The sequence below is a fragment of the Oryzias latipes genome, chromosome 3, assembly GCF_002234675.1.
Source record: "Oryzias latipes chromosome 3, ASM223467v1".
NCBI lineage: Eukaryota > Metazoa > Chordata > Actinopteri > Beloniformes > Adrianichthyidae > Oryzias > Oryzias latipes.
In genome coordinates, this window is record NC_019861.2 from 22,098,118 (window position 1) to 22,123,368 (window position 25,251).

A 25,251-nucleotide genomic window follows, 5' to 3' on the forward strand; every position below is an offset into this window, starting at 1 on the left:
TAAAACCCTAGTTAAGACGTTTTTGTACCCAGCCACTCCTTTCTGGGTTTTTCCAACCGTACAAGTGGATTTGTATCTCCACAGGAAGATGGAGGGTAGCAAAGGGAAGAGAAACTGGGATGAAATAACAACAGACTGGTTAGACACAGTCCATGCTTTATTTATTCCCATATATACAGACGGATCTAAAGACCTAGGCACAATGAGAACTGGTTTTTGTTTCTGTATCCCTACATTGGGAAAATATGTTGGAATTAAGACGTCAAAGGAACTTTCAGTTTTTGCAGTTGAAATGTTGGCAATATCATATAGTTTAGACTGGTTTGAACACAATAAAATTGGAGATGGTATAATTTGTTCAGACTCTTCAGACTCTTTGTCACCTTTGATGTCTCTAAAGTCTTATTCTTCTGATAGCAGATCAGATAAATTGTATGAAATTGGAAAAGGTTGGGAAAATTGAAAATAAGCATCAGATTTATGTGGGTACCAGCACATGGGGGGTGGAGGGAAATGAAATGGCTGATTTTCTGGCAAAAAGGGCGTTGAAATGGGGTATAGAGATGAAATTTCCCCTTTCCCGCACTCACACAAACCAGTTGGGTGTCTCCCTATCAGATGCAATGTATTATTTAAACCAGTGTGTCCCATTCTCAACCGTGAAATTATGCCGAGATCTCTGGCGTTTACCCTGACATTCATACCTCTCCCTACTTTTTCTTGAATGCTAAATTTAGGGGTGTTTTTTTTGTTTTGTTTTTTGTCAGGTAGTCCCCACTCTGACCCACACTCCAACACAGTAGGTGGCGGTAATGCACCTTCACGTTGGTGCCTCCCGCCAACAAAACCACAAGAAGAAGAAGAAGAAACCAATAGTATTCATCAGGTTATGGGTGTGCTATATGTCAGAAGAAAACTCGATCAAACAGTGAAAAATTGTGTGACCCATTTACTGTGAACTATGTCCACCCGGGCTCTGCGGAGACTGAAAGGAAAACAGAGGGGTCAGGAGGCCTTGGACCTCGGAGAACTAACTTTGGGTGAAAGCCCAGAGGAGCAGGCTGATGAAGCCGAGGAAGAGCACTTTAACCCTGCTGACGCGTCTCCCTCTTCAGACAACACAGGCAGCACCCGAAAGGGAAAGAAAAACAAAGCTCAGAAAAACTTCACAAACATCTATGAACTGGTAAGGTTCCGAATATTTGACTAAACACGACCCTTTCTTTGACACGGTGACGCGCATTTCTTCCTGACAGCTGCTTGCACCGTCTACATTTAGCTAACATGCTAACACAAGCTAACCAAATAATGCTAGCTTCTTCTTCTTTACCATCTGATTGAACCAATGGAGGTTTAGTTAAAAACGTTAACCTTAATTAACCTCGTTCTAAAATCGCTTACATTTATAAATATATATGTTGTTGCCGAATAAAACGTAGATTTTTACTGTTGTCAGACTGAGGAAATTGTGTCAAATCTGGGTAACCTACTTACTACACACATTACATGGATAATAGGATTATTGTCTCATAATTATTACCTTAAATATTCTAATACATTTTTAAAATGAAGTAATATTTAAGTGTTCAAATTAATTCTAAAAGACACTTATTTTGCATTTCTAAGCCTAAGAAAGTGCTTAACCAAAACAAAACTGCAATGCTCCCTTTTTATTTGTGTCTTGTACACATACCTATTTTGAATACTATATAATAAATAATTTTCTATGATTACTGTCACATTTTGTTCGTTTAATATTAGGTAGTTGCTGATCTTTTAGCTCTTCTGGTGCTGTTTATGTGCTTAAATAATTATTTTTTTTCAAAAAATGTTTTACATTTATTCTATAAAAATTTTTTTTTTTATAGATTGGTGATCCAGACTATGAAGGGGAGAAAGTTTCTGCTGATGAAGAGGCTGACAAACCAGACAAAAATGTAACAGGTGGCACTGGAATAAATGATAAACAAACCGAGAACCAGGTTCAAATGTGTGACGGAGTGTCCTCTAAGGTAAAATAAAAAGACCCACAACGTCTTTCGGTAATGTTCGGAGCCCGTGACCTGACATGGGTAAAAAAAATAATTAATTAGCTCCCACGAAATAATAATTGTGATAAGTCATTCATAAACACTGATGTCAGCGATACTTGGAATTACAGCATATACCTTCATAATTCTGTCTGTGTTTATCTCATGACAATGCATGGAAGACACGGAGGATGTTTAGAGGTTGGATTTATTTATTTTAAAAAGCTCTACAAAAGCATCGGTAATCACGTCTCCATGTCTGGGTTCATTCACAGTCTCTACCGGTACGCACTCCACCCTGCCGCATAAGCCGTTTTTCTACACTACTTCTGTGTCTCTGTGACCCACATTAATTCAAGAGGGGAAAAGTAAAAACAAGAGTCAAACTAGGGGATCTATTTATTATTGTCTCGATGAATATAAGAAAACTATCCTACGATTTTAGGAGCCCCAAGCTTGCTGCTTCCCCATACCGCAGTACCTGTCTGTCTGTCTGCGCGAGGTGATCCCTATAGTCAATAGAAACATCAATGATGCAGTGGCAAAATATGTCTTATTATTGCTGTAAACCAGTCATCTTATTTACAATAATGATGTAACCTTAGGCATTTCAGTTTATTTACGGTTGAAAATACGGGGTGTTTAAAAAGTCACAATTATTTTGTGGGAACGAATTAGTATTTTTTTTACCCATGTCAGGTCATGCGCTCAGTAGTAACGTTTTTCTGTCTTCACAAACAGTTTTTTGGGAAGTTGGATTGTTTCATTAATTCTTTCTGTAATAGTCTGCAGACCGAGTTAAAAAGAAGAAGAAAAAGAAGAAGACAAAAGTTGCATCAAAAGATGGAGAAGTAAATGGGTTCCATTTATTTTTTTCTTCCCAAATGGCTGTAAAACTATTAACATTTTGTCACCAGACTCAGTTTTACTCAAAGTTTAATTATTTATTATCATTACACATAATAACTGCATTTAGGTCATATGCTGAGCCTCATAGCTTCTTTTTGCAAGCAAACAACTACGTTCTAAACTTTTAGGAAGCTTCCTCGGATAACATTGATTTACTTCTGGAGAACTTGGAGCAGTCCAATGGCGTGAGCTTACAAAATGAAGATTGCGGCGGTTTTGATCGAAGATCAATGCTACATGTGGAGCACAGGTAAGGTCACCGTTTCCACTGAGACGAAAATGAGACTTTTGCTGAATTGGGAAAATAGTCACATTCTCAGAAATATTGAATTGCACTAACGGAGAAATGTATTGCATAGAATTTAGGTTGTCTTGTTTTTAACCCCCATCTGCAAATTCAGCAGCATAATTATCATTTTAGTAATACCTAAAGCCTCCTACCACACGTTTTTCACAGGTTATGTTTATTGATAAACAAACATATTTAATGAGGACTTGGAACTAGAAGTAACCCAGTCAGTAAAGGTGGTTTGATGTCTTCTTAACCTCTTAAACTTAAACTTAAAACTCCTTATCCATTATCCCTCAGTCAATTAAGTCCTCATTTAAATTCTATTTAACTGTATCGTTTCATTATTTATGTATTATTTTTATCTGAATATTGTGTGAAAGACTCACAAAAGCCAAACCTCTACCCAAGAAAAAAGATAGAACTTTTATTCAATTATGGTTATTACAACAACAGTCTACTTACATTCTCTGTAAATAAATAACTTAAACATGAGGGAAATGGAATAAATGTAAGTCACCTTTAGGTTTGATGAAGCAGGAACAGGAATATCCTTCTAAATTTTAAATGCATTTGCCGAATACATTTCTGTTATCTTCTTTTCTACTTGTTGAAATATTTCCAACCACACGGAGAGCTAAAGTAGCTATTTTCTCCAGAAAACAGAGGAAAAGTGGTTCATTACATGTGTTTGATCAGTAGCCAGAATGGTACGCAATTAAAATCTAAATCTGAATGTGATATTTCTGTGTCCAGAAATCTGAACCCAGAGACTGAGCTGAAGAGATATTTTGGGGCTCGAGCCGTCTTAGGGGATCTAAGGTGAGTGGAGAAAAAAAATATGTATACATATAAAACATTTTGAATTTTGAAAACTAATATCAAATATTTTTGTCATTTTTCTCCAAAGACCTCGACAGAGAAACAGGCACTTTCACCGTAGTACGTGGATGACCAGTCCAAAGGACAGCTGGCCTCGTTTCGCTCGCCCAGGTCTGTTTTTTAGGATATAAATACTGTTAAAAAAGCTGATTTCTTGTCAGTTTTATTCAATCATTCTTGGACATTAAAATGCTACATAAACTAATAAATATATAAAATATAAAAATAATATGCGTCAACCTGAACCAACATTTTTAAAACTGCTGTTTTTTGACTAATGTTGCCGTAAAACACAACTTCAGCTAATAGTTGATAAGCGTCTCATAATAAACGATTTTGTGTACCGTATTTTCCGGACTATAAGTCGCCCTTTTTTTTCATAGTTTGGCAAGGGGTGCGACTTATACTCCGCAGCGACTTATATTAGAAATAAATCGAAACTACCTTGCCTTTGTCCCTTATGGGCAAGGTAGCCACGGTTAAAATGAAAATCTTACCCAAAGTTAATTATCTCTTCTCAATGATTCCCACACAACCGCCATTAAAATGGTTCAAAACATTAGACTCATCCATATCAAGCTTTCTATGGAACAATAAACCTGCAAGAGTTAGTCTAAAAACTTTAAAATCTGCAAAAAGCTGTGGAGGATTAGAATTACCTAACTTCCACAATTACTTTCTTGCAAATAGATTACAATACATCTTAAAATGGTTAAAAAATAATCCAGAAACCAACTCATGGTTAGACTTGGAACAGGCGTTATGTGGAAAGATCAACCTGTCAGATCTTCCATTTATTAGTCAAATAGTTAAAAGACAGGATTGTTTCAAAAGTATTAATATAAATGCCACTTTAACAGCCTGGTGGGAATTTCTCAAAATATCAAAATCATCAATTCAACCGTGCAAAATGACACCCATCTGGAACAACCCAGACATCCTCATAAACAAAAAAATTATCCACTTCCCAGCTTGGCAAGCAGGGGGCATAAAACAACTAGAGCACATAATTATTAATAGAAGATTCATAACTCCCCAGGAACTTCAAGACAAACACGGAATATATAACTTCTTGGAATATCAGCAACTTAAATCAATTATTACTAAAAAGTTTAAATACAGAGACAACGATTTAAAGCTACCAGATGTAGTTACCACTCTGATCAATTTCTCAATGAATAAAACTCTCTCCAAAATATACAAACTTTTATGTAATTTAGATAACAATATTTCACTTCCGACAACAAAATGGGATGCGGATTTGAGCATCAGCACAGATGAAAGTTTTTGGTCAGAACTTTGTCTAAACACCTTTAAAATGACAAAAAATCCAAATCTGCAGCTAATCCATTTCAAAACTCTTCACAGAATTTACTACACTGGACAGAGGATGTTCAAGATGGGTCTCAGTAACTCAGACATTTGTCAGCACTGTGACAGTAATCTACCCGACAATTACATGCATGCACTATGGTTCTGCACGCCTGTCCAGGCTCTCTGGCAGCAGGTATGTGCCGATCTATCAGTCTGGCTTAAGGTTTCAATCACAGCTTCACCGTCACTTTGTGTGCTTGGTGACATGAGTGCCATCGATGTAGAAGGAGGATTAGGCTCTATCATTTTCATAACTCTTTGCATTGCTAAAAAAACTATTTTAATAAATTGGAAAAGCAAAAAAAATATAAATATAAGTCAACACAGAAATCTGCTGCTTGATCATATCAGCTTGGAAAAAATGTCAGCCCAAAGTTCAAGTAACTTTGAAAGAATTCGGTCTCTCTGGTCTCCCATAGCTAACTCCGTGACTTAGGGGGTGGGGGGGGCATGGTCGTCGCTGCTCCTTGCCCTTCTGCCGTGGGCCGGGGTGGGGGTCGGGGCCTCCGGTGCCTGGCCGGGGGTGGTGGGGGCTCCGTTGGTCGGGGGGTCGGGTCCGGCGCCTGGGTGGGGCGGCCTGGGGCGCTGCGTGGTCCTCTGGGCTTGGGTGTGGGGGTGCGTGGTGGGGGGGGTGGTGGTCTGGCTTGGCTTGGGGGGGTGGTCCCTTTGCCTGTGCTGGGGGGGGTTGGCGGGGGGCGCTGCTCCGGGGGGGGGGGCCCAGCGGCGCCGGATGGGCTTCCCGTCTACGCCTGGGGCTGGGATCGGCCCTTCCCTGGCTCTGGGGCGGGACGGGACAACCCTCTTGGGGCCCCCGGTCGCTCTGGGTGTCATCCGCTTCGGCTGCGGGGTCTGGGGGTGGGGTGGGGTGGGGGTCTTGTCGGCCCTGTCCTGTGGGGGGGCATTCTGGGGGAGGGAGGGGGGGCACTATTGGTACGGGGCAGGGGGGGTTGACGGGTCGGGGTCTCCGCTGAGGCCATCGGCGGTTTCCCCGGCCGGTTGGCTGCCTCGGTCCCGTCGAGGCCTGACCAGAGCTCTTCTAGGGCCGGCGTTTGGGGGTGGGGGCCTGGGCTTGCTCCGGGGGGGGCCGGCGCTTTCTGGCTCCCCTCTCTCTGTGTGGGGGTGGTGGTGCTGGGCCTGGGGTGTCTGCGCCTCCGGGGGTGGGGCCCCGGGGCTGGGTGGGCCTGGCCCCCTTGCTGGGGGGGGGGCGGGGGACGGCTGTTTGACCACCGGGGGACAGTCTATCATCTGTCCCCAACTTACCCCCTTCCTCATATAACCTCATAATAGGGTGAGGGGGTGGGGGGCTTAGCCTGCGATGAGCCTTGGGGGGGGGGTTTACTAGGCAGTGACCCCCCTCCTGTGGTTGCCGTATGGAGTGGGCCCCCCCTCTTTCGGTTTTATTTGCACCTTAGACATGTAGGGCCCTTGGTAGGGGGGGTGCTTGGACATCACTGCCAGCAAGCAGCGGATGTCCTCCTAGCACCCTACCCGCCAATTTTAACCGCACCTTAGACATTTAGGGCCCCTTGGTGGGGAGGGTGAGGGGACGTCACTGTGAGTAATCAGGAGACGTCCCCTTAGTGCCCTACCCGCCAATTTTAACCGCACTCCCCTTAGTACACACACCCCTCCCCCCTCAATATATACATCCCAACATAAACACACACACATGCACACACACACTCTCTCAAACACACATACACGCACACACATTTTGCAAGGAAGGTGGGACCTAGGACCATCTGTCCCCTGCCTCTTCCCTGGTGGGGGGTACGGGCCCCTTTGCAACGGCGGCTGTGTCCCCGGGGTGCCGGCTTCCTGGGCCCGGCGGTGCTCTCTCCGCGCGGTGGGGGGGTTCACATTACATCTGAGCCGGGGGTGTTCGTGTCCCTGGGGGGTGGGTTCTGGTCCTTGCTCCTGAGTGCTGGGCCCCGCCAAATTTCCAACTGTGGCCGAGCCTGGTCGGGCCATATTTACAACACCCCTTGTGGGCCCTCTTTTTTCCCCGGGGTTCCCCCCTTCTGGGCGGGGGCGGCGGGCCCCTGCCTCGCTCCTCCCTGGACCAACCGTGGGCCGGGCGGATGGCTGAATGGAGTGCGGAGTGGGTCTCCCTTGGGGGGTCCTGGCTCGTACCTGGGGTTGGGGCGGGGGGATGCCCGGAACTCCTGGGTGGTGGTGGGGTGCTCGTCTGGGGCTGTGGGCGTCCTTCTCCGGTGGGGCCCTGCGTTGGGTTCTCCCGGCGCGGCGGGGGGGCTAATCTCCTGGTTGGGCTGGGGCGGCGCCCTCTTTCCCTCCGTGCCTCCCTGCTCTCTGGCTCTGGGGGCCTTGCGGCGGCCCTGCTGGCCCTGGCCTGGGTGGCGGGCTTGGTCGCCCGGGCGGCCGTTGTTCCCTGCCGGTTCCCGTGTGGCGTTGGGGGGATTCCGGCTGCCGCTGCTGGTGCGGTGGGGGTCTTGGGGTGGGGATGGCTGGGCACTCTCCATCCTTCTTTTCACGTTCCACCATCCATTTTAGAAGAACATAAACACTCACCTGAGCACAGGTGTTAGCTCAACAGACTGAATGACTGAAATATTTCACACTAGTTGGTTTTAAGGCATAAGTATGCGTGTGAACACTATCTGTTTTGTGTACATGTCGACAGGTGGACATTTTTGCAACTAACAGGTGTGTTTATAACATTTGAGTGTGTGTGTGGACAGGCTCCGCCCTTTTTTTTTGTTTTTTTTTTACATTTGAACCTTACCATAATGATTAACAACCAGTAAACTTGCTGCTTTATGCTGCTTCATGGTCTTATCCCCCTTCCCCTCCTATTATCACCCCCTACCCCCCCTCTAACGTCCCTCTCTCTTCTTCCCCTCTTTCCTTTTCCGTCCGGTCCAACACCAAAGATTTTCAGACATGTTTGAAATTAATAAAGTTTGGCCTCAATTACAAAAGGGGTTTATTCAGACATACCTTTGGTTTGTCTGAAGATTAATAACCCCTCTTGTTAAAGTAAAATATGTCCAACCCAAGAGGCCCTCAGCTCTCATCTGTCTGCCTAGCTGTTGGACAGGACAAGTTAAAAAAAAAAAAAAAAAAAAAAAAAAAGAAAGAAAGAAATAAATCGAAATAAATACATTGTTAACCCTCCTGTTATATGTTCATTTGTGAGGAACAGAGATGATGTTCCTGGGTCAATTTAATGTATGAGGTATGTTAAGTGTTAGGAGTATGTTAAGTGACTCAGAGAATCAACAAACTTTTTTTTTACAGTAAGATCTTGAAGGCTAACAACATAATATTCTATTTTCCAATGATTTCATAGATTCAGAAATGCAATAAAAGTGAAAACTGTTTCTACAAATACAGGATGAAAACAGAGTATTAGTTGGCCGATGATGCTTCATGAAAAGAATAAATAAATAAGTTTGAGAAAAAATTACTGTGAAATTATTAGATAAACAGTCTGCTTTGATTGTGTCATATAAGGTTGTGAAAGTTAAAATGCGACTTATAGTCCAGTGCGACTTATCTGTGTTTTTTTCTACTTTATAATGCCTTTTTGGGCTGGTGCGACTTATACTCCGGTGCGACTTATAGTCCGGAAAATACGGTAATTTCATGACATGTTAGATTGCTACATATCCAGTAAGAGTTTTTAATTCTACTTGTATTCAGGAAAATAATAATTACTAAATCAAGAAATAATTATATTCCTTGATTTAGACACCTGGAATAGTTTGAACTGGTATGCACAATATAGTTGTATTGATTTTTTTTTTCCAAAATTGTTCATTTATGTGTTAAACTTTAGCTTTTAAAAAGATTGACAAACTGTTACACAGCAGTCTCATGTCCATATCTGTGGACTTTTCATGCATTAGTAAATGAAATGGTGAGTGAACAGAAACAAAATGATGTTAAAAGTACCGGTACACAGAAACCAGTCTGACACATAATCACTGAATAGGATCAACAAACGAATTGGAGCAGACAACCACTCAACCTTTGAAAACATGCAGGCAGTGCTTCTGCTGACACAACCAGGATTTAGTTTGTTTTCAGAAACTGGTCAGAGACTTTAGATTGTTGAAGAGAAGATTCTCTTTCCCAGAAAGGGCAATTTGGGCAAAAGAGGTTTCTTGTTTCTCCTGTAAGAAACAAAACTTTATCAGAAGGAGATCTATGAGATAGAAATGCCATGGTTTGATAAAATTGGTCTGTAAATATTAGTTTATGATGGCGTAAAAGTTTGAAAGTCCTACTCCGATCATCTTTTGATCTATTTTAAAAGCAGTGGTCTTTTAATTATGATTATGTTGTTTTTGGCCAAATCAAACAAACGTGTCGTTTTCCAGGACATAGTTTCTACAGAGCAGCAGGAGTTCAGTAGAAATTCACCTCTGAGTTGTTTGCGTGGAGTAAGCTTGTCCCCTTCCCATCATCCATTTGTTTACGTGCTCTCCTGCTAGCTTACAGCCACTCACAACCCCAACCTAACATTATGGGTGCAACAAAAGTGGCAAGCAATATCAGGACTATCCAGCCGTACAGTTTTGAACCAGACGCCATCTCAGACGGGGAAAACAAAGTTGTTAATGGATCTATTCGTCTGCAAGTGGATGTATTGGAATGGAGCGGAGCAGAGAGCTTGTGGCTTGCGGTTGTCTATTCTGTAACGTCACACTCACAAGCTTTTTCCAACTGCATTTTTACGTCTGCTCCTGATTCACAACGATTTGTATAAAGAAATACTCAGAAATGGCATTTCAAGATAAATTTTCCAAATATATGTCCTACATCATGAGAAAAACGCCAAAATCACATTTTGATGATCTGTGCAGATAACGCACTGCTCCAGAAAGATGACGTGTTTCCATATTTAAAACTTGGTGTTCTTTATTGATCATCATCTTGAAACAAGGTATTACAGGCTGTATAGAATTTGCAACCTGCAAAAACAGACTTTTAATAGAAAACATTGTTGTTGGAAATTATGTTTTAGTTAAAATCAGGTACAGCAGGTTTGTATATTTGGTTATGAAAACATCTGTAAAACTACTATATGTTGTAAACTTTATTTGATCATTAGTTAACTTAACCCAATGATTCTTCAGGAATTTCAATGACCTTACTAGAGACCAAAGATGGCATTCAGTACTTCACCTTTGAGCACAGTCGGGACTACCAACATGTGCAGTTCAAGTTCCTGGATGCTGTTGAGTCAATGGATCCCAACAACATTGTGGTAAAGAAAATACCTTTCTATCTGTATAAATGAAAATCCAAGTTCTGTTTTAAATAATATTCAGATCTTTTCTGGATGCCAAATCAAGCTTATGAAATAAAAATGATGACCTGACCTGACCTTTTGTCCTGTAGCTTACGTGCATTGGGGATTTTTTTTCATGTTTTGTTTAAAGTTGTGATCCATACAGCAGGTTTTCAGCTCCATCTGCTGTCCACAGCTGGAGAGGCATTGCTGTTTTTCTTCAGATAATTCATTCTAATAATCCCTCTTCAGTGATAGAAAATTCATCTTTAAAGTCATGCTCAACCCATGCGCCAATATTATCATGATCAGAAGCATCAGTAAGCGGTGACGTTTCTGCTGACAAAGATCAGGTCACCAGCTTTACCCTAAAGGCCGGACTGAGTCTTTTATGTTTACATCACATCACATGTTCAAGCAGTAATGCAAAACAACAATGCAAATGTTCGTTGCTAATGCTCCTTCAAGTACTGCTATTTCTTTTTGTATTACATACAAATTATCAGCACACACTGCTGATTAATTTAAGTAGAAGCTGGAACTTTGATTTTTGCAAGTTTGCAGTTAGATCCCCACATTGTAGATTCTTCAAACAAAAGTTCAAATATTTGTCCTTTTTTACTCCAGGCTCTGCTTCAGCTAAACCCCTACCACATCGACTCCCTGCTGCAGCTCTCCGATGTTTGCCGAATACAGGAGGACCAGGAGATGGCAAGGGACCTAATTGGTGAGAATCTGGTGCTATTTGCACATTACAAAGCTGCAAAGCTGTGTTCAAAATCCAATAATGCAGCGTTAATGTCAGCTCTTTGAACAGTTTCGAAAAAAGATTTTCTAAGAATTCCCCACACTTATCTTCAGTCTTTTAAAAAGCAAATGACTCTTATAGCTGGAAGAAATAGTTTTTTTATTTTTAAGCTAGCTTTAGGCTTTTATTAAATAACCCCTAAAAAAAGATGACAGTTTCACCTTGATGTTGTCACGCTTTGCAAAGTTTGAACACAATCTCACTTGTTGTTGTGTGTACCCAGCCTTCCTAGTGTTTCCAGTCTCTGTAGCTTAACATTGGTCCTTCCGTTTAAAGTCTTTTTTTATAGAAAACCGATTTTGGCATGGTTTTGAAATGATGCAGTCCTGTCCTGTCAAAAGAAAGCCTGTTTTTTTCATTGCTAGAAGGACTGGTCAAGTACTCTACATTCAATGTTTTTGTCAGAGCATGTGTGTGTCTGTGTTGGCCTAATTTTTAGGACACATGTATTCAACTAAAATATTTTTTATTTATAGAGTGGTGGGGATGTCTGGGACATGCCACAAAGATTTACTGAACAGTAATGGGAAATCATTGTCACATTGAATCCTGACGGGTAACAGACATCTGGGCAAAAAGCAAGGATGAGCGCATTTGTTTTTCAAAGTAAAACTGTGGCTGTGTCCACATTTTCTCCGTGCGTCTTAACTACTAAGAAAATGACAAACTGTGGGACTATCTAGGATTTAAGAAAAAACTCGGACACCGTGCTTACTACTTTATTTTTTAACAGCAAATATCACGTCACCGATTTCCTGAAGTAAAAAGTATAAACATTTTATGAAAACTTGGACGTTTTTGACAAAATACATTAAAATACATTTTATTTTCAAACACAATGCATTGTCGTCTATATTCACAAATTTAGTGAGCATTGATGCACACTGGTTTTCCCGAAGACTTGTGGGTAATTTCTAGGGAACTCGATTTTTAGAATTGTAGATTCATGAAGCCCTACAAATTGGCAAACACACTATCTAGTGCACTATGTAGTGAGTAGTGAAGGAATTCAGACACAACCCATGAGTTTGTCCTTCTGAAGACTGTTGCTTTTGGATTTTTAGCGTTTGATGCATCTCAATGCAGCAGGTTTTGGTCAAATAAGTATGTAAATGAACAGAATGACCGGATTTTAGTTTTGTTTCCTCTTTGATTGCATAGAACCCATATAATAACTGAAGGAAATATTGATTAGTGAAACTAACTCTCCTGTCAGTGCTACATGTGGAAAATCCCATGTTTGACATGCTGTAGGGTAGAGCTGCACGATATGAGGAAAAATCGCGATATGCAATATTAATGATCAGTACTGAAATGACAATATAATTTGCGGTAGAAAAAACAAATAGCAAAACAACCATAAACATAATTTCCATTTCATTGCAAAGAATCAACATCCCTTAAATTACACTGTCTATGACCCTCGTCTTCATAGAAGGCCAACATCTAACATCAAAGAGCTCCATCCGATTGGTCAAATGCATGGAAGGATTTATTTGATTCGTAGAATACTTCAAGATTGTTTTAGCACATTTAAGGTTACCATTTAGTGCAATTTTCACCGTGCATATTGCACAGCTTGATATCGCGATAATGATAAATTTGCGATTTGTTGTGCTGTAGGGCTATCACAACAAAGCTAAATGTATCTGTGATCTTTTCTGACTGGATAGTCATATTAGCACCTTTGAGTGTTTGTCAACTGGATTTTATTGACTTCAATTTGCTTTTCACTCTATTTTAACTGAAAGGCTCGTGCTATTTTATTTTGCACGTTGTGATTAAACAAGCCAGCTGTTGTTTTAATGTCAGAGTTCATCTTTTTTTTTGTTTTTGCACAAAGCTACTTTTATCATCACAGGCTCTGTTCTTAACAGGATATCTAAAATAGTCCAGACCAGAGGGATCATAAAATAAAGAGCATCTGTCGTCTTCTACTGGGTAATTTAATGACCTGCCATAAGCAAAGCTTTACTGTTTTTCATGCACTTTAGAGTTTAAAGGGTTCGTTTTAAATAAAACTACAGCAGAAGAACTGTTCTATACCTGCTTACTTTACCTGATCATGTTAAATGAATTAATCACAAAATGGAGAGTTGAAGATAAAGAAATGATCTCTTAAGATGCTTTTAAATTAATTTGGAATAATAGGAAGTCAGGGGGTTTAGGCTGTATTTTCTGTGCCTTACATCATGGGGTCACAGGCATGCACATCGAGTCAGGAGGAAATTGCACATGCGTGCACCAGCAGATAGTTTCAGACCCAGAAGTGGTGGAAAACAGCCCAGAAAGTGGTAGCAGACATGCCACTCTACTCATTTGAGGAATAAAAGGTGGATTCTGTCATAATTGGTTGATATTAAGAGGATAACGAAACAAAAACAAGCCAACTCAGATCTAAAGTAGGCTAACTGGTAGCCAACTGTTTCTGCAGTAAGAAAAATCAAATCAAATAACAGTCAGTAGGATCAGAATACCCAACTTTCTTTCGTTTTCTGAATTTTTTTTCTTCTTCTCTTTTTAAATATCGCTACGGTTGTTTACCAGTTACCCTACTTTAGCTCTGATTTTATTTTTTGGCCATTTTCTTCACCCACTATCCCCCCCTTTCGGGGTCGTGCCTGTCCTGGCTACTGTTACACCTGGACAGGTCCAGGGGCTGGAGCGAGCTGCACCGGGAATAAGCGAAGAGAAGGTTTCCCGCCACGCTTCACTGTTGCCCGGTGGCAGCAGGAAAGCAGGGATCCCTCCGCTGCCTGCTCAGGATTTTCTGTTGTTTTGTTTCATCATCATGTTCTTATTATCATCTTTTTTTTTTTTGGACAAACATGGACTTATTTTTATCACACCTAATAAGAGGACGATGCTGAAATTGACTTCCTAATCACAGCTACCGATTCGCGAGGGCACTAAAGGAACATTTCACTGCTAGGACCGGGTCCTGTTCAAAACCTCAGGACCTGGACTGCTCAAACCCGGATTAAATTCTGACTTGGATAGTAAAGTGTTTAATGTATTCTTTACTATCCAAATCATAATTTAATCCTGGTTTGAGCAGTCCAGGTCCAGCGGTTTTTCAATAGGGATCAGAAGCTGTGAATAGGAAGCCAACTCCAGCGTCGTATAAGACGGATGTCTGCTGCTCTTTTTTCCCACCACATCCGGGTCCGGTGCATTGTTTGTTCAATCAGCTGTTCTCGCCTGGCAACAAAAAAAATAGACAGGACATCTTTGTTATACAGTGTAATCTGTTTACTTCTTTTTTTTGCTTTTTCAACAGAGCTACGGTATCAAGATAATTTCCCTTTCAGGGGATCAATAATTTCTGAAAAGTTTAATTCTGTTTTAGTTTAATAAATGAGACTCAAAGCGCATGCTCACTCAGTTGAAAGCTTCAGAACTCGATGTCTATGCCTGTGAGCCAGTTTGTTAACGGGGGAAATTACGTATTTAAGACAACCAAGAGTCTTATTCAAAACAAAGACAAATTGTTTTAAAAAACAATTTGTCAAATATAAAACTAAACCCTGTATTTATTCATATTTTCATTTTTTAAAAGTGCATAAAGTATTAATTTTTGCACAATTATTTATGTTTATAATGACTAATATCTCACCCCATATTATATCAGTTTACATTTTGATATGTGTGTGTTTTTATCATTTGGTCGGCATGCTAAAGTTGTCTTGTAATTCTCCTTGGTCGAAACACTTATGTAAAGAGATTTTATACTTCATTTAAAATGGTCCTAGTTAAAAAGAGCTACTAATAAAACTTTGTAAAAGCTCTTTTATGTAATATTTTGTGGAAATCAAATTAAAGACCTCTTTATTTATTCCTTCTTTTTCTAGAAAGGGCCTTGTTCAGCTTTGAGTGTGCTTTTCATCCGTTGTTCAGCCTGACGTCAGGCAGCAGTCGGCTGGATTATTTGAGACCAGAAAACAGGTCAGTGCCGTTTTTTTTACCCGCAGTTGCAATAATTTCACATCCCCAGTCGGACAGACGATGGTTTTCATCTGAAATTACATTTTATCATCACACAAAAATTTTGTTTTCTTTTTTTAATCCATAAAAAATGAATTCTTGTTTACAGAGCATTTTTTCTGGCTCTTTATAAGCACATGATGTTCCTGGAGAAAAGAGGATGTCCACGGACTGCTCTGGAGTACTGCAAATTCATTTTAAGGTACCAAGCCACAAGTCTCACAGTGACTCACTGTAGAGATGAATTCAAAAGCACGCAGTCAATTTGTAGGAATTTGAAAACATCCCAATCAGCTTTGATATCATTTGTGACTTTTTTGTGTTTCAAAGGCAGATATATTGACATTTGTTAGTCGATTTAAAGCATTCAGATCAAACTAAATTCACTCTGACGTTTTAAAGTTAAGTGAAGTTTTGTCAAGCCAATAAAAAGTAAACAGTGAGCTTCTTTGCTAGATTTGATTAGGAGCTTATGAAAAGGATCAAAGTTTTAAGAAAAAAAAAGCTTTGATGTAAAAGACTAGTTGGGTTGTAAGAAATAATTTCAGCAAGTTTCTAATTATTCTCTTCATTAATGAAGGTTGTAATGGCAAATGCTGAGATGATCGTTATCCACTCTGAAAGAGCTAGTGCCGATAAGGCTGAAAGAAATGAAATTTAAGGGAATAACTTGTTAATACAACCATGTTCTTGGCATTAATATGCACTGGGTAACTCTAAACATCAAGTTAGTGTAAAGTGTTCCCTCGCTATGTCACAGTTCACCTTTCGCAGTCTCACTGGCTATAAACAGCACTGTGTTCTGTGTCCTAATTGGCTATAGGTCACTGTCAATCAACGTCCTCCAAGCCACGTCTGCTGTACTGAATATGCTCAGCTCGCCAAATCTATATAAATCTTTTATTAATGTTTTTGTTCTATAATACTGGACTATAAAGGTTTAAACAAGTTCATGCCTGTCCGGGAAAAGTATAAAGTGTGTAATGAGGAGTTTTACAGCCTTAAAGTGTACATAATTCTACTTTGCAGATTTCACCACTTTGATCTTTATTTTTAGACAGTAACCCCCGCCATAAATGAGGGAACATTGTACACCAGAAACATATTCAAGATAGTTTTAGATGTGTTGACATTCAGATTTGAGGGTTTTTGTTTCAGCCGTCTTCATTTACAGATACTGACCCCACAGCTCTTCTCATTACAATGCGACAGGAATAGAAAACACATCATCTACTTTATCATTTCAAACCAGTTTTGCTATAAATATGCCTCCTTTGTTTTTACTTTTTTTAGTAAAGGTCAATAACTTTTTGGGAAGCAGTTTACCTTATTATTATTAATTTTTTTTAAAGTTTTTCCTCAAAAAGGAGCATGAGCATTTTAAATTAAATTGAATTTCAAGGAAGACATATTTCTGGCCTTGAGCTTACAATCCTCGTTTTTGTTTTTTTTCTGTCACAGCTTAGACCCAGACTCCGATCCACTCTGCATGCTCCTGGTCATTGATTTCCTGGCATTGCGTTCCAGAGAGTACAAGTATCTCCTTCAGATATATCAGGAATGGGAGGTAATGTGTGTGGGCATGGGCAACTTGTGCACACTTGTGTGCCTCTTCATAACTTTTGAATCTAAGTGGCTGTTTTTCTCACTGCATTTTTTTCCCCAGGAGCACAGAAATCTATCTCAGCTGCCAAACTTTGCATTCTCCACTGCACTTTGTCATTTCCATCTGAGTCAGCAGGAGGATGTGGATGCTGATGAACGAGCAAAACTAAGACAAGAAGCCAACCAGATTCTGCAGAATGCACTTATCATGTTTCCTGGAGGTTGGACCTTTACAATATAACCACTTCTGTCACTACAACAGGAATTGTTTTACTCTATGGTTATTCTCCATCTTCTATCATTCTGGACGTGTCTGTGCAGTGTTGATGCCTTTGCTGGATCTGTGTACGGTGCAGGCAGACACCGCAGTGACCTCTCATAGCTTTTTTGGCATAAAGAATCAGATAGGGTATGTATGCTGTCTTTGTTGTCTGAAGTCTTCCAAAATCCAGCATTCTTTCCATGAGTTTTAACCATCAATTTGACATGCATAGGCAGCCATGACAAATCGATTATAGAACTGCTACTGATGTTTCTCTAGCATTTTATTTTTAGCTTATATTTTGATTTTCTGTAATGTTTTTGTTCCCCTGGTTCTCGCTCATGCCCTTCCTTCTCCTTGCCTCCAGGCAGCTGCCTGCCCTGGCCGAGCTGACGGCTCTATACGTGGGAAGGACGTACAATCTGTGGAGGGAGGCACCAGTCATGCTTTGGTTGGAGGAGTCGGTGAAGGAGGTGCTGCGCAGAGTGGATGCCAAAGACCCTCTTGTGGAAGACTGCCAAAACAAGTAAAGCTAGCTAGCTGCCCTGCAGCCAAATTATTCGCAAGGAATTTAGAAAAACGGTATTTTTAGTGTTTGTCAGTGTTTGGAGCCATTCTTTACCTTCCTCCCTGTGTTGTAGGAGAAAGCAGAGGTACCAGAGTGCTCCCAGAAATATCCATCGCCATGTCCTCCTGTCTGAGATCAAAGAAGCAACGTCAAGTCTTCCCTTAGTAAGAAAATCATTTCAGTTTTGTGAAAACAATGTCATTATTCCTTATTTGGTCATGTACAGAAACTGCTGCTGGATTGTTTGGAGGGAGCCCCGTCTGCAAACTGAAAGCCAAATTCCAGATAATGGAGAACGTTGGAGAGGATGTCTCAAGAAGACAGTTCTCCAAGAAGACTGTTTCTTCAACCTGTTGCTTGTTTTTTTTAAATTTGCTGTTAATGTTTGCAGGATGAAAAGACGATCGTTCTGTCCTGACATCTCAGAACAAACTGCTTTCAGCCAGAAGGCTCAGCATACGTGCCCTTAACTGTCAGTAGGGATGCAACGGATCACAAAACCCAGGGTTTGGATCGTGTTACGGTTCTAGAGTCATGGTTCGGATCATTTTTTCGGATCAGTAAAAATGAAAAAAACAACACAAAAAAAAATAAACAATAAAAGCCTACAATTAATTTTTTGAAAAGCTTCAAAACATATAATTGATAAACCTATATAAAGTACTTCAACACTTATATATACACACAAACACAAATCACATCATTGAGGCCTATTTCAAAAAACAAAACCTTATTGACATATTTGAACACAAGAAATTCTATTTATAAAAAATAATCAGGATGCCCGTACCAACACAGTTGATTTAAATGATGCACATGCGAGGGGGGGGGGTGAACCCCTGTAGACGTGTGTGCCGAGCCGTAGCTAAGATCATCCGTCATCCGTTGCACCTCTAACTGTCGGGGCTGTTTGGACTAATGTCAACAAAATGCACTGGAACTTAGATATGTAGAAGCAAATGACGTTCAGCAATGAGTCCAAATTCTGCTAACGGTAACTACTTTGTAGGATCCATGTGTGCAGAAGATGCTGAGAATGATGTGCTGAATGTTTCACCAAAACCTTTGGTGGGTAGAGGCAGTGAGATGATGGGTTTGAGCATCCTCCTCACTGATAGAACAAGGCGTTTTATCATTGAAGGAAATCCCAAAGTAGGAAAGATCAAGCTGCAGCAATCCCAAAGATCTGCAGTCTAGTCTTCAAGATGACACTTCTAGAATTTGGGAATAAAGAGGATGGAATGAACTGCCAGCAGATTATGATTGATTGATTGTGTCTCATTTTTCCAAATTGACTCCTGTATTCCACCAAAGAGGAGTTTAGCAGAATAAGCTGTTTGGTACAGAAGACTTGGCACATTTGTTGTGGGCGCTAATCCCAAACTCAGCTCTGCTGCTCACCCCACTTATGGCTCGAAGGCCCAAAGCATTTTACAGTCAAAGTCATTCACACATTCACACACACATTCACACACTCCGCTGCCAAACACTGGTGCCAACCTTCCACCAGAGGCAGAGTGGGGTTCAGTGTCTTACCCAAAGACACTTTGACACCTGGGCGGGTCAGGCGGGAATCGAACCTGCAACCTTCCAATCAGAGGTCGACCGCCTCACTACTGCACCATGCCACAAATGCATGTCATGGAGTTACAAACAGGCTTTGATAAAACCAAGAAATGATCCACCGGCACTCATACATTTGTGTCCTTTTTGTTGCCATTTTTATTTTAAGAAACTAGTATCTGTAGTAAACAGAAGTGTAAATAACTGAGAACATCACAGCAAACATAAAGAAGCCAAACCTTCTTTAGACCGTCCCTGTTGTGACTCCTCCAAACCAAACCCTAATATGGTTTTCAGAGATTCTTGGAGGCAAATTGGGCTTTCATGATCGTAACAAACCCCTTTTTTTTTCTTTTACAGAGTTCTTTGTTTTGCTTTTTCTGACACTTTTATTGTTTCCTTTTTGGTTATGGAGGGATGCTCTCCCTGCTGTGCAGTTTCTTGCTCTTTTAAACGTGATAGAGTGCATGCCCCTAGAATCTAATTCTTTATAATTTAAAAATCTAATTTTACTCGACCAAAAAATTTCTGTATATCTAATTTGGGAAGAAAGTAATGCCAGAATAGAAAATAGATTTAATCTTCCATGATTTTAACTACATCTGACCTTTTTTCTGAGTCTGCAAACTCTGCACTCAAAACTCAACCTAGGATTGCCTTTGGCTTATTCTGTTTTCCTCCAACATTGCTTTCGCTTAAGATTTGTGTTACCTAGAAGCAGAAAACATCTGACTGCCATCCGATACATGTTGAAAGTGTGGTGTCTTAATCCTTGCTCTCTTGAACTGGTTATTAACCCTACAGTGTTTGTTGTCTGCAGGAGGTAACCACTCAGCCTGTGATGGGTTTTGATCCTCTGCCTCCACTGGACTCTGTAATGTCCTATGCTCGACCAGAGAGGTTCATAACATTTAGTTCTTCTTCTATGAATGGATAGCTTTTACAACCTCGACCGCTTTAAGCTAAAAGTGAATTCTGGTTGTTTTCCAACAGGCAGAATGCTGGAGCGTCCAATGAGAGCACGCTGTCGTTGTTTTTCCGATCTTTGCTTCCAAACTTCAACCTTCAGGTTTGTGTCTTTTGTGGATCTGTCGGGGATTGTCGCCGCTCACCTCATGGCATGAGCACTACAGGATTTCTCTGACCTTTAATTGTGATTGATTAGGATGAATCAGATCTGGAATTTTTAGTAGTATTTAACATTACATATAACATTCACATTTAGTTTTGTTAAAAAAATAAAAACAATATGACTCTGCTCCATGAATTCAGAAAAAGTTTATACACAGCAGCTCTGCAGCACATCTCAGGTTTTAGTTGCACATTTGTCCGTTTTTTAATGAGGAGTTGACTGGGTGGAGAAATTAATCTGAAGATGGTTAGGAACAACAGGAAGCTCTAATTAAGAGCTCATGCTGTGCATGTGGCATCGCCATGTGACGCGTACACAGTCACCTGAATGATGCTGCTGTGTGCGAAGAGCTCAGTCGCTGTATTTATCTAGAACTACTTTTGTTTTAAAGAGTGTGAAGTAATTGGGTTAAAAAAAAAATCTCCTCTTGCTTGTTTTTGACTCTCTTGTTGCATTTGAAAGGGACCATGTTTGATTTAGCTCCCAGCTTTATGCACAAATGGAGTCTTTGATAAGAAATGTTGCAACTGACACGAAGAGAGAAGATTTTAGTTATTTTGTTTAAGTGTCTGTGTGTCAGCACTTTGAGAACTTAATATTAAGTGAGTTGATCAGAAAATATGTCTGCATTCACAAAATGCAGACATATTTGTAGCCATTTGCTGTGAATGGCATCAGTAAGTTCATATCGTGGGTAGCCCAACCCCCCCTCCCCCTCTCCTCCTTTCTCGGGGCGGTGTGAGGCTTTGACACGTTTTCATTTAATGCTATTTTATAAGTCTGAAAAGGCATGTGGTGCGCCAAAAATGAGTTTTCGAGTGATTCCCAAAAGCCACACAGACGAGCCATTTATGTCACAGCGCCCTGTGGGCTTCGCTGAAGCATCTGAGCTGCCAAAAGCTTTGGGAAAACACTTTAACACGCATGGCTGACTGATGGAACATTTCCTCTAAAGAATTAGAAGTACCCCGGAGGGGGGGGACATCTGAAAATTATCTAAGAAGGCATATGACTTTTTGCAGTTAAATCTGTCCTCCGTTTCCTAGTGTGTCAGTGATGCACAGAACAATCAGAACATTCACGAGCTCCCAGGCTGTTTGGTTTTTCTGTCTCTCTGACAGTGTGAAAGCTTTCTCACTGAAAATCTGCAACCACTGTCAGCTGTGTGTACAGCAAAGAGAGTGTGTACGGCATTTTTCTGGCTTTCTTTGGATTTCCAGAAGGAAAATAAACCAATTTATTTATGTCAACTCAGTAGATTTAATAACATTTCAGAAATTCAACCCAAGAGCTCTGAGTTCTAAACCTCTCTGTGTCCACTTTTTAACATTAGAAGACCCACTCTAAAGAAAAATGTGTTTTGACATGTTCTTGCTGCATTTCTTTCAGAAGATTAAGCCCCAAATTGCATTTCTTAGTATTTCTTTATTCAAATTGTTGTGAATTAGGAGCAGATGAAAAAAATGTTTGGAAAGGAGCTTATGTGTGACGGGAAAAAAAATGCTGCTCGGGTGACAACCTCTGCTCTGCTCGCACCAGCAGTTCCGCCCACAATGCAGAGGTGAATTTCTAATGAACTCTTGCCGCTCTGCAGAAACTATGTCCTAGAAAATTACCGTACACAATTCTTTTAGATTTGGGGCAAAAGTGGCATAATTATAATTAAAATAGCACTGGGGGACACTTTTGAAATAGATCAAATGTATGTAAAGGAATACTCAAAGCATTGCTGTCTTTCAAAAGCATAATGATTGTGTGGGCTGTTGTTAAAACGGTGCTTAGGCTTTCGGAAACAGGATTCCGATGTAGGTGTGAGGTGAAGAAGTCGTCCCTGGTAGACTTTAGCTCTGGACAGGAATCAGCTCCGCCTCCCGGCTCTGGAGAGGATGACCGATAATCCAGAATAGATTTCCACAGATTCAGAGAGCTTCAATTGTTTTTGTTCCATAGCAGCAGGTCTGCGTTAAGCAACGTTTTGGACACTTTATTTAACCCTTCAGGTCACCGCACACAGTCACGTCTGAAATTATTCATAGCCCTGGCAAATTTTGGATGTAGGACTTTTTTTATCAGAAGTAAATATTTTTTTTTTGTTTTTTTTTAAATAAACCGTCTTGTACATTATTTCCTTTTGGAAGATGCCTCTCCTTTCCAGGATTTTGAAAGGACATCATTTCCAGGATTCTGAATAATTTTGGGCCTTGTTGTATGTCACATGACAAAAACCATAAGTTGAAATAGAACTGAGCTGCTACAGAAAGAACAGAGGAGTGTGTCTAGTTAAAGGTCATTGGGTGATGTTATGTGTTGTGCCAAAATATTAGTTTATTATGAAAGTTTACCACTGCGTTAGAGATTTAGGAGGAACACTTGGATTTAAGATGGTCAGATTTCCTGTTAAAAATAAAAAGGAAAAGGAAAATCCCGGATTAAATAAGTGCTGTTTTCTCTGGATGTTCACTATCAGAGATCTGAAGGTTAAAGCACTAAAAGAAAAAATGAGTGAGACTTTTCCCCAACAAACTAAGATGTATCAATAAAGGAAGAAAAGCTGATGGATGTACATGCGAGGTATATATTCAGAAGAGCTTAATGTGGATTTGTTAGACATGTCTAATGTACAGCATGTTTCCATCTGGATCATCTATCCTTCTGATCACATTATCCGCTGATGGAGAGGAAAAGATATGGATAAAAGCAATACAGTTAAGGCTAAGAAAGCTCTGCTGTCAAGCTGATCTTTTTCAAGCTGCACACGAGGAAGTACAAAGTTATAAGAGAGAATGTCAAATAAATGTGACAGTCAGTTTCTTCTTGTTAGATGACATTGATAAAATATGGGAACACAATCAGGAACTTAAAGAAATCATGTACAATGTAAGAAAACGAAGCCATGCTTACAGTCGTAGAACAGCTTTTATGAATTCCACTGAGAAACAAATGTGATTAAGTCTGAGAAATGAAGTTAGGGAGCCGTTTTAATCCTTTTACATCAGATCTTTATAAATAATCTTGTGTTTTTTTTATTTTCCAGGGGGGACCCAGGCTGGAGGATGAGATGGAGGTGGCTCGAGCTGGTCAGGAGCTCAACCAGGAGGTGAACCGTCTGATGGTGGCGATGAGAGACATGCTCGCCAACATAAGGTTTCAGGAGCCGCCGAGAGAGGACAATCCATACAGAGATGAAGAGGAATGGGACTAAAACGGGAGGGAGGCCGTCACTGTTGAGATGGATAGACTTGACATGAGAAGGGAAAACACTGAAAGCCAGATCATTTAAGGTCCGTTTAGGTGGTTCTGAATGTGGGGAGCTTCAAGAACATTCGGCTTCTTTTGACCTCTCTTATTTCCCATTCTAACAGTTTGTACCACAATGGAAGCATCTGTTGGGAAGCATTGTAACGAATTGTTTCCTCCTTGTGACTGATAAAGGCCCATCGCTCCTATCACTTAAAACCCATTTAGATTTGAGATTGGGACTCGGAAGCACAATAAATTCATGCTGAACACAGTTGTTGCTTTATCTAAATAAGAAAATAGATGCTGAATAGGCAATAAATTGTTCTATTTGAGTGTCTTTTGCTGCTGCTTCAACCATCTAGGTATAACAACAGAAACGATGGGAAATCATTTAAGACCAGTTATTTTCTATATAACCAAATAAATGTACACTTGGGTGGTTTTTCACAAAATATCAGAAAGTTTCAAGTCGGGAGAAAATGAATGATAAATTTCAACATATTTTAAATGAAGTGCATTATAGAAATGGAGAGATTTTGTTGTAAAGAAACTATCTTTGTTTTTTCTCTTTCTTTGGCTTTTCCAGAATTCCTTATAGTATTGGAGGAAATAAATGTTTTCCTTCTTTGTTGCCACAAACTTTAGGCATAGGTAAAGTCGGTCTAAAATACTCAGATTTGAGTGTTTACAAAGTCAAAAGGTGGAACTCTTAGAAGACTTGGTTCATCATCAAAAACACTAAATCCTGCTTTTTACAGATCAGTTTGGAGTTTTTTCCATCCTATTACTGCTTCTCTGTTTCTTCATATTTTTCTGCTTTCTGATATATATTTTTTTTCATTAAATTGATCAATACACAAAATGACCCGTTTTTCCCCATGACCCCTATAATTTATATTGAATTATATATTTTTAGCAGTATGTGCAATATGTTGCAGAATTAGATAATTTCATAGGCAGCGCTTTACTCTGACAAAGGTTTTCTTACAGTATATTTTTGTAGCTGATCATTTGCTGCCTTTTGAGATGTTTATCATTAGAGTCATATCCCATGTATCTGACAGCAAGCAGAGGAGCGTTACAAAACAGGATCTGATTTGCCTGCCAGAAGATTCTTATTTCATGCCTATTGTTCTGTTTATCCTGTCCTGTAAAGTTGCAGAATAGCCTTTAAAATCCAGGGATTTTCCTCCCTTTGCTAAGTCTCAACCTTTATAACATTCACCTCTAGTTGATTCAAAATCAGGAATCAAAGCAACGTTATATTACAGCCTTTCATTAGTTTAGAAGAAAACCAAGAAGTCCTGTGAGAAAAGACAAGTTCTCCTTTCAACACATGAAGCTAAAG

General features: G+C 40.2%; 1 protein-coding gene across 1 annotated transcript; it reads left to right on the forward strand.

Annotated features, from left to right (window-relative positions):
- The first annotated feature begins 852 nt into the window (after window positions 1-852).
- On the forward strand, window positions 853-24,236 carry tcf25 (transcription factor 25). Its single transcript, XM_011491753.3, has 18 exons — window positions 853-1,186; window positions 1,869-2,012; window positions 2,816-2,881; window positions 3,068-3,189; window positions 3,985-4,050; window positions 4,139-4,221; window positions 10,587-10,717; window positions 11,369-11,468; window positions 15,401-15,494; window positions 15,643-15,735; window positions 16,995-17,100; window positions 17,200-17,359; window positions 17,460-17,547; window positions 17,768-17,926; window positions 18,042-18,132; window positions 20,352-20,431; window positions 20,525-20,600; window positions 23,698-24,236. Exons 1-18 carry the CDS (start codon window positions 962-964, stop codon window positions 23,863-23,865), a joined length of 2,052 nt encoding a protein of 683 aa, XP_011490055.1. The 5' UTR covers window positions 853-961; the 3' UTR covers window positions 23,866-24,236.
- The last annotated feature ends 1,015 nt before the right edge of the window (window positions 24,237-25,251 follow it).

Bases quoted from the DNA above. Each gene is read 5' to 3' on its own strand.
- tcf25 (XM_011491753.3), top strand. From the start codon at position 962: ATGTCCACCCGGGCTCTGCGGAGACTGAAAGGAAAACAGAGGGGTCAG. The intron at 4,222-10,586 runs GTCTGTTTTTTA...ATGATTCTTCAG, and splicing joins GCCTCGTTTCGCTCGCCCAG to GAATTTCAATGACCTTACTA. The intron at 15,736-16,994 runs GTACCAAGCCAC...TTTCTGTCACAG, and splicing joins TACTGCAAATTCATTTTAAG to CTTAGACCCAGACTCCGATC.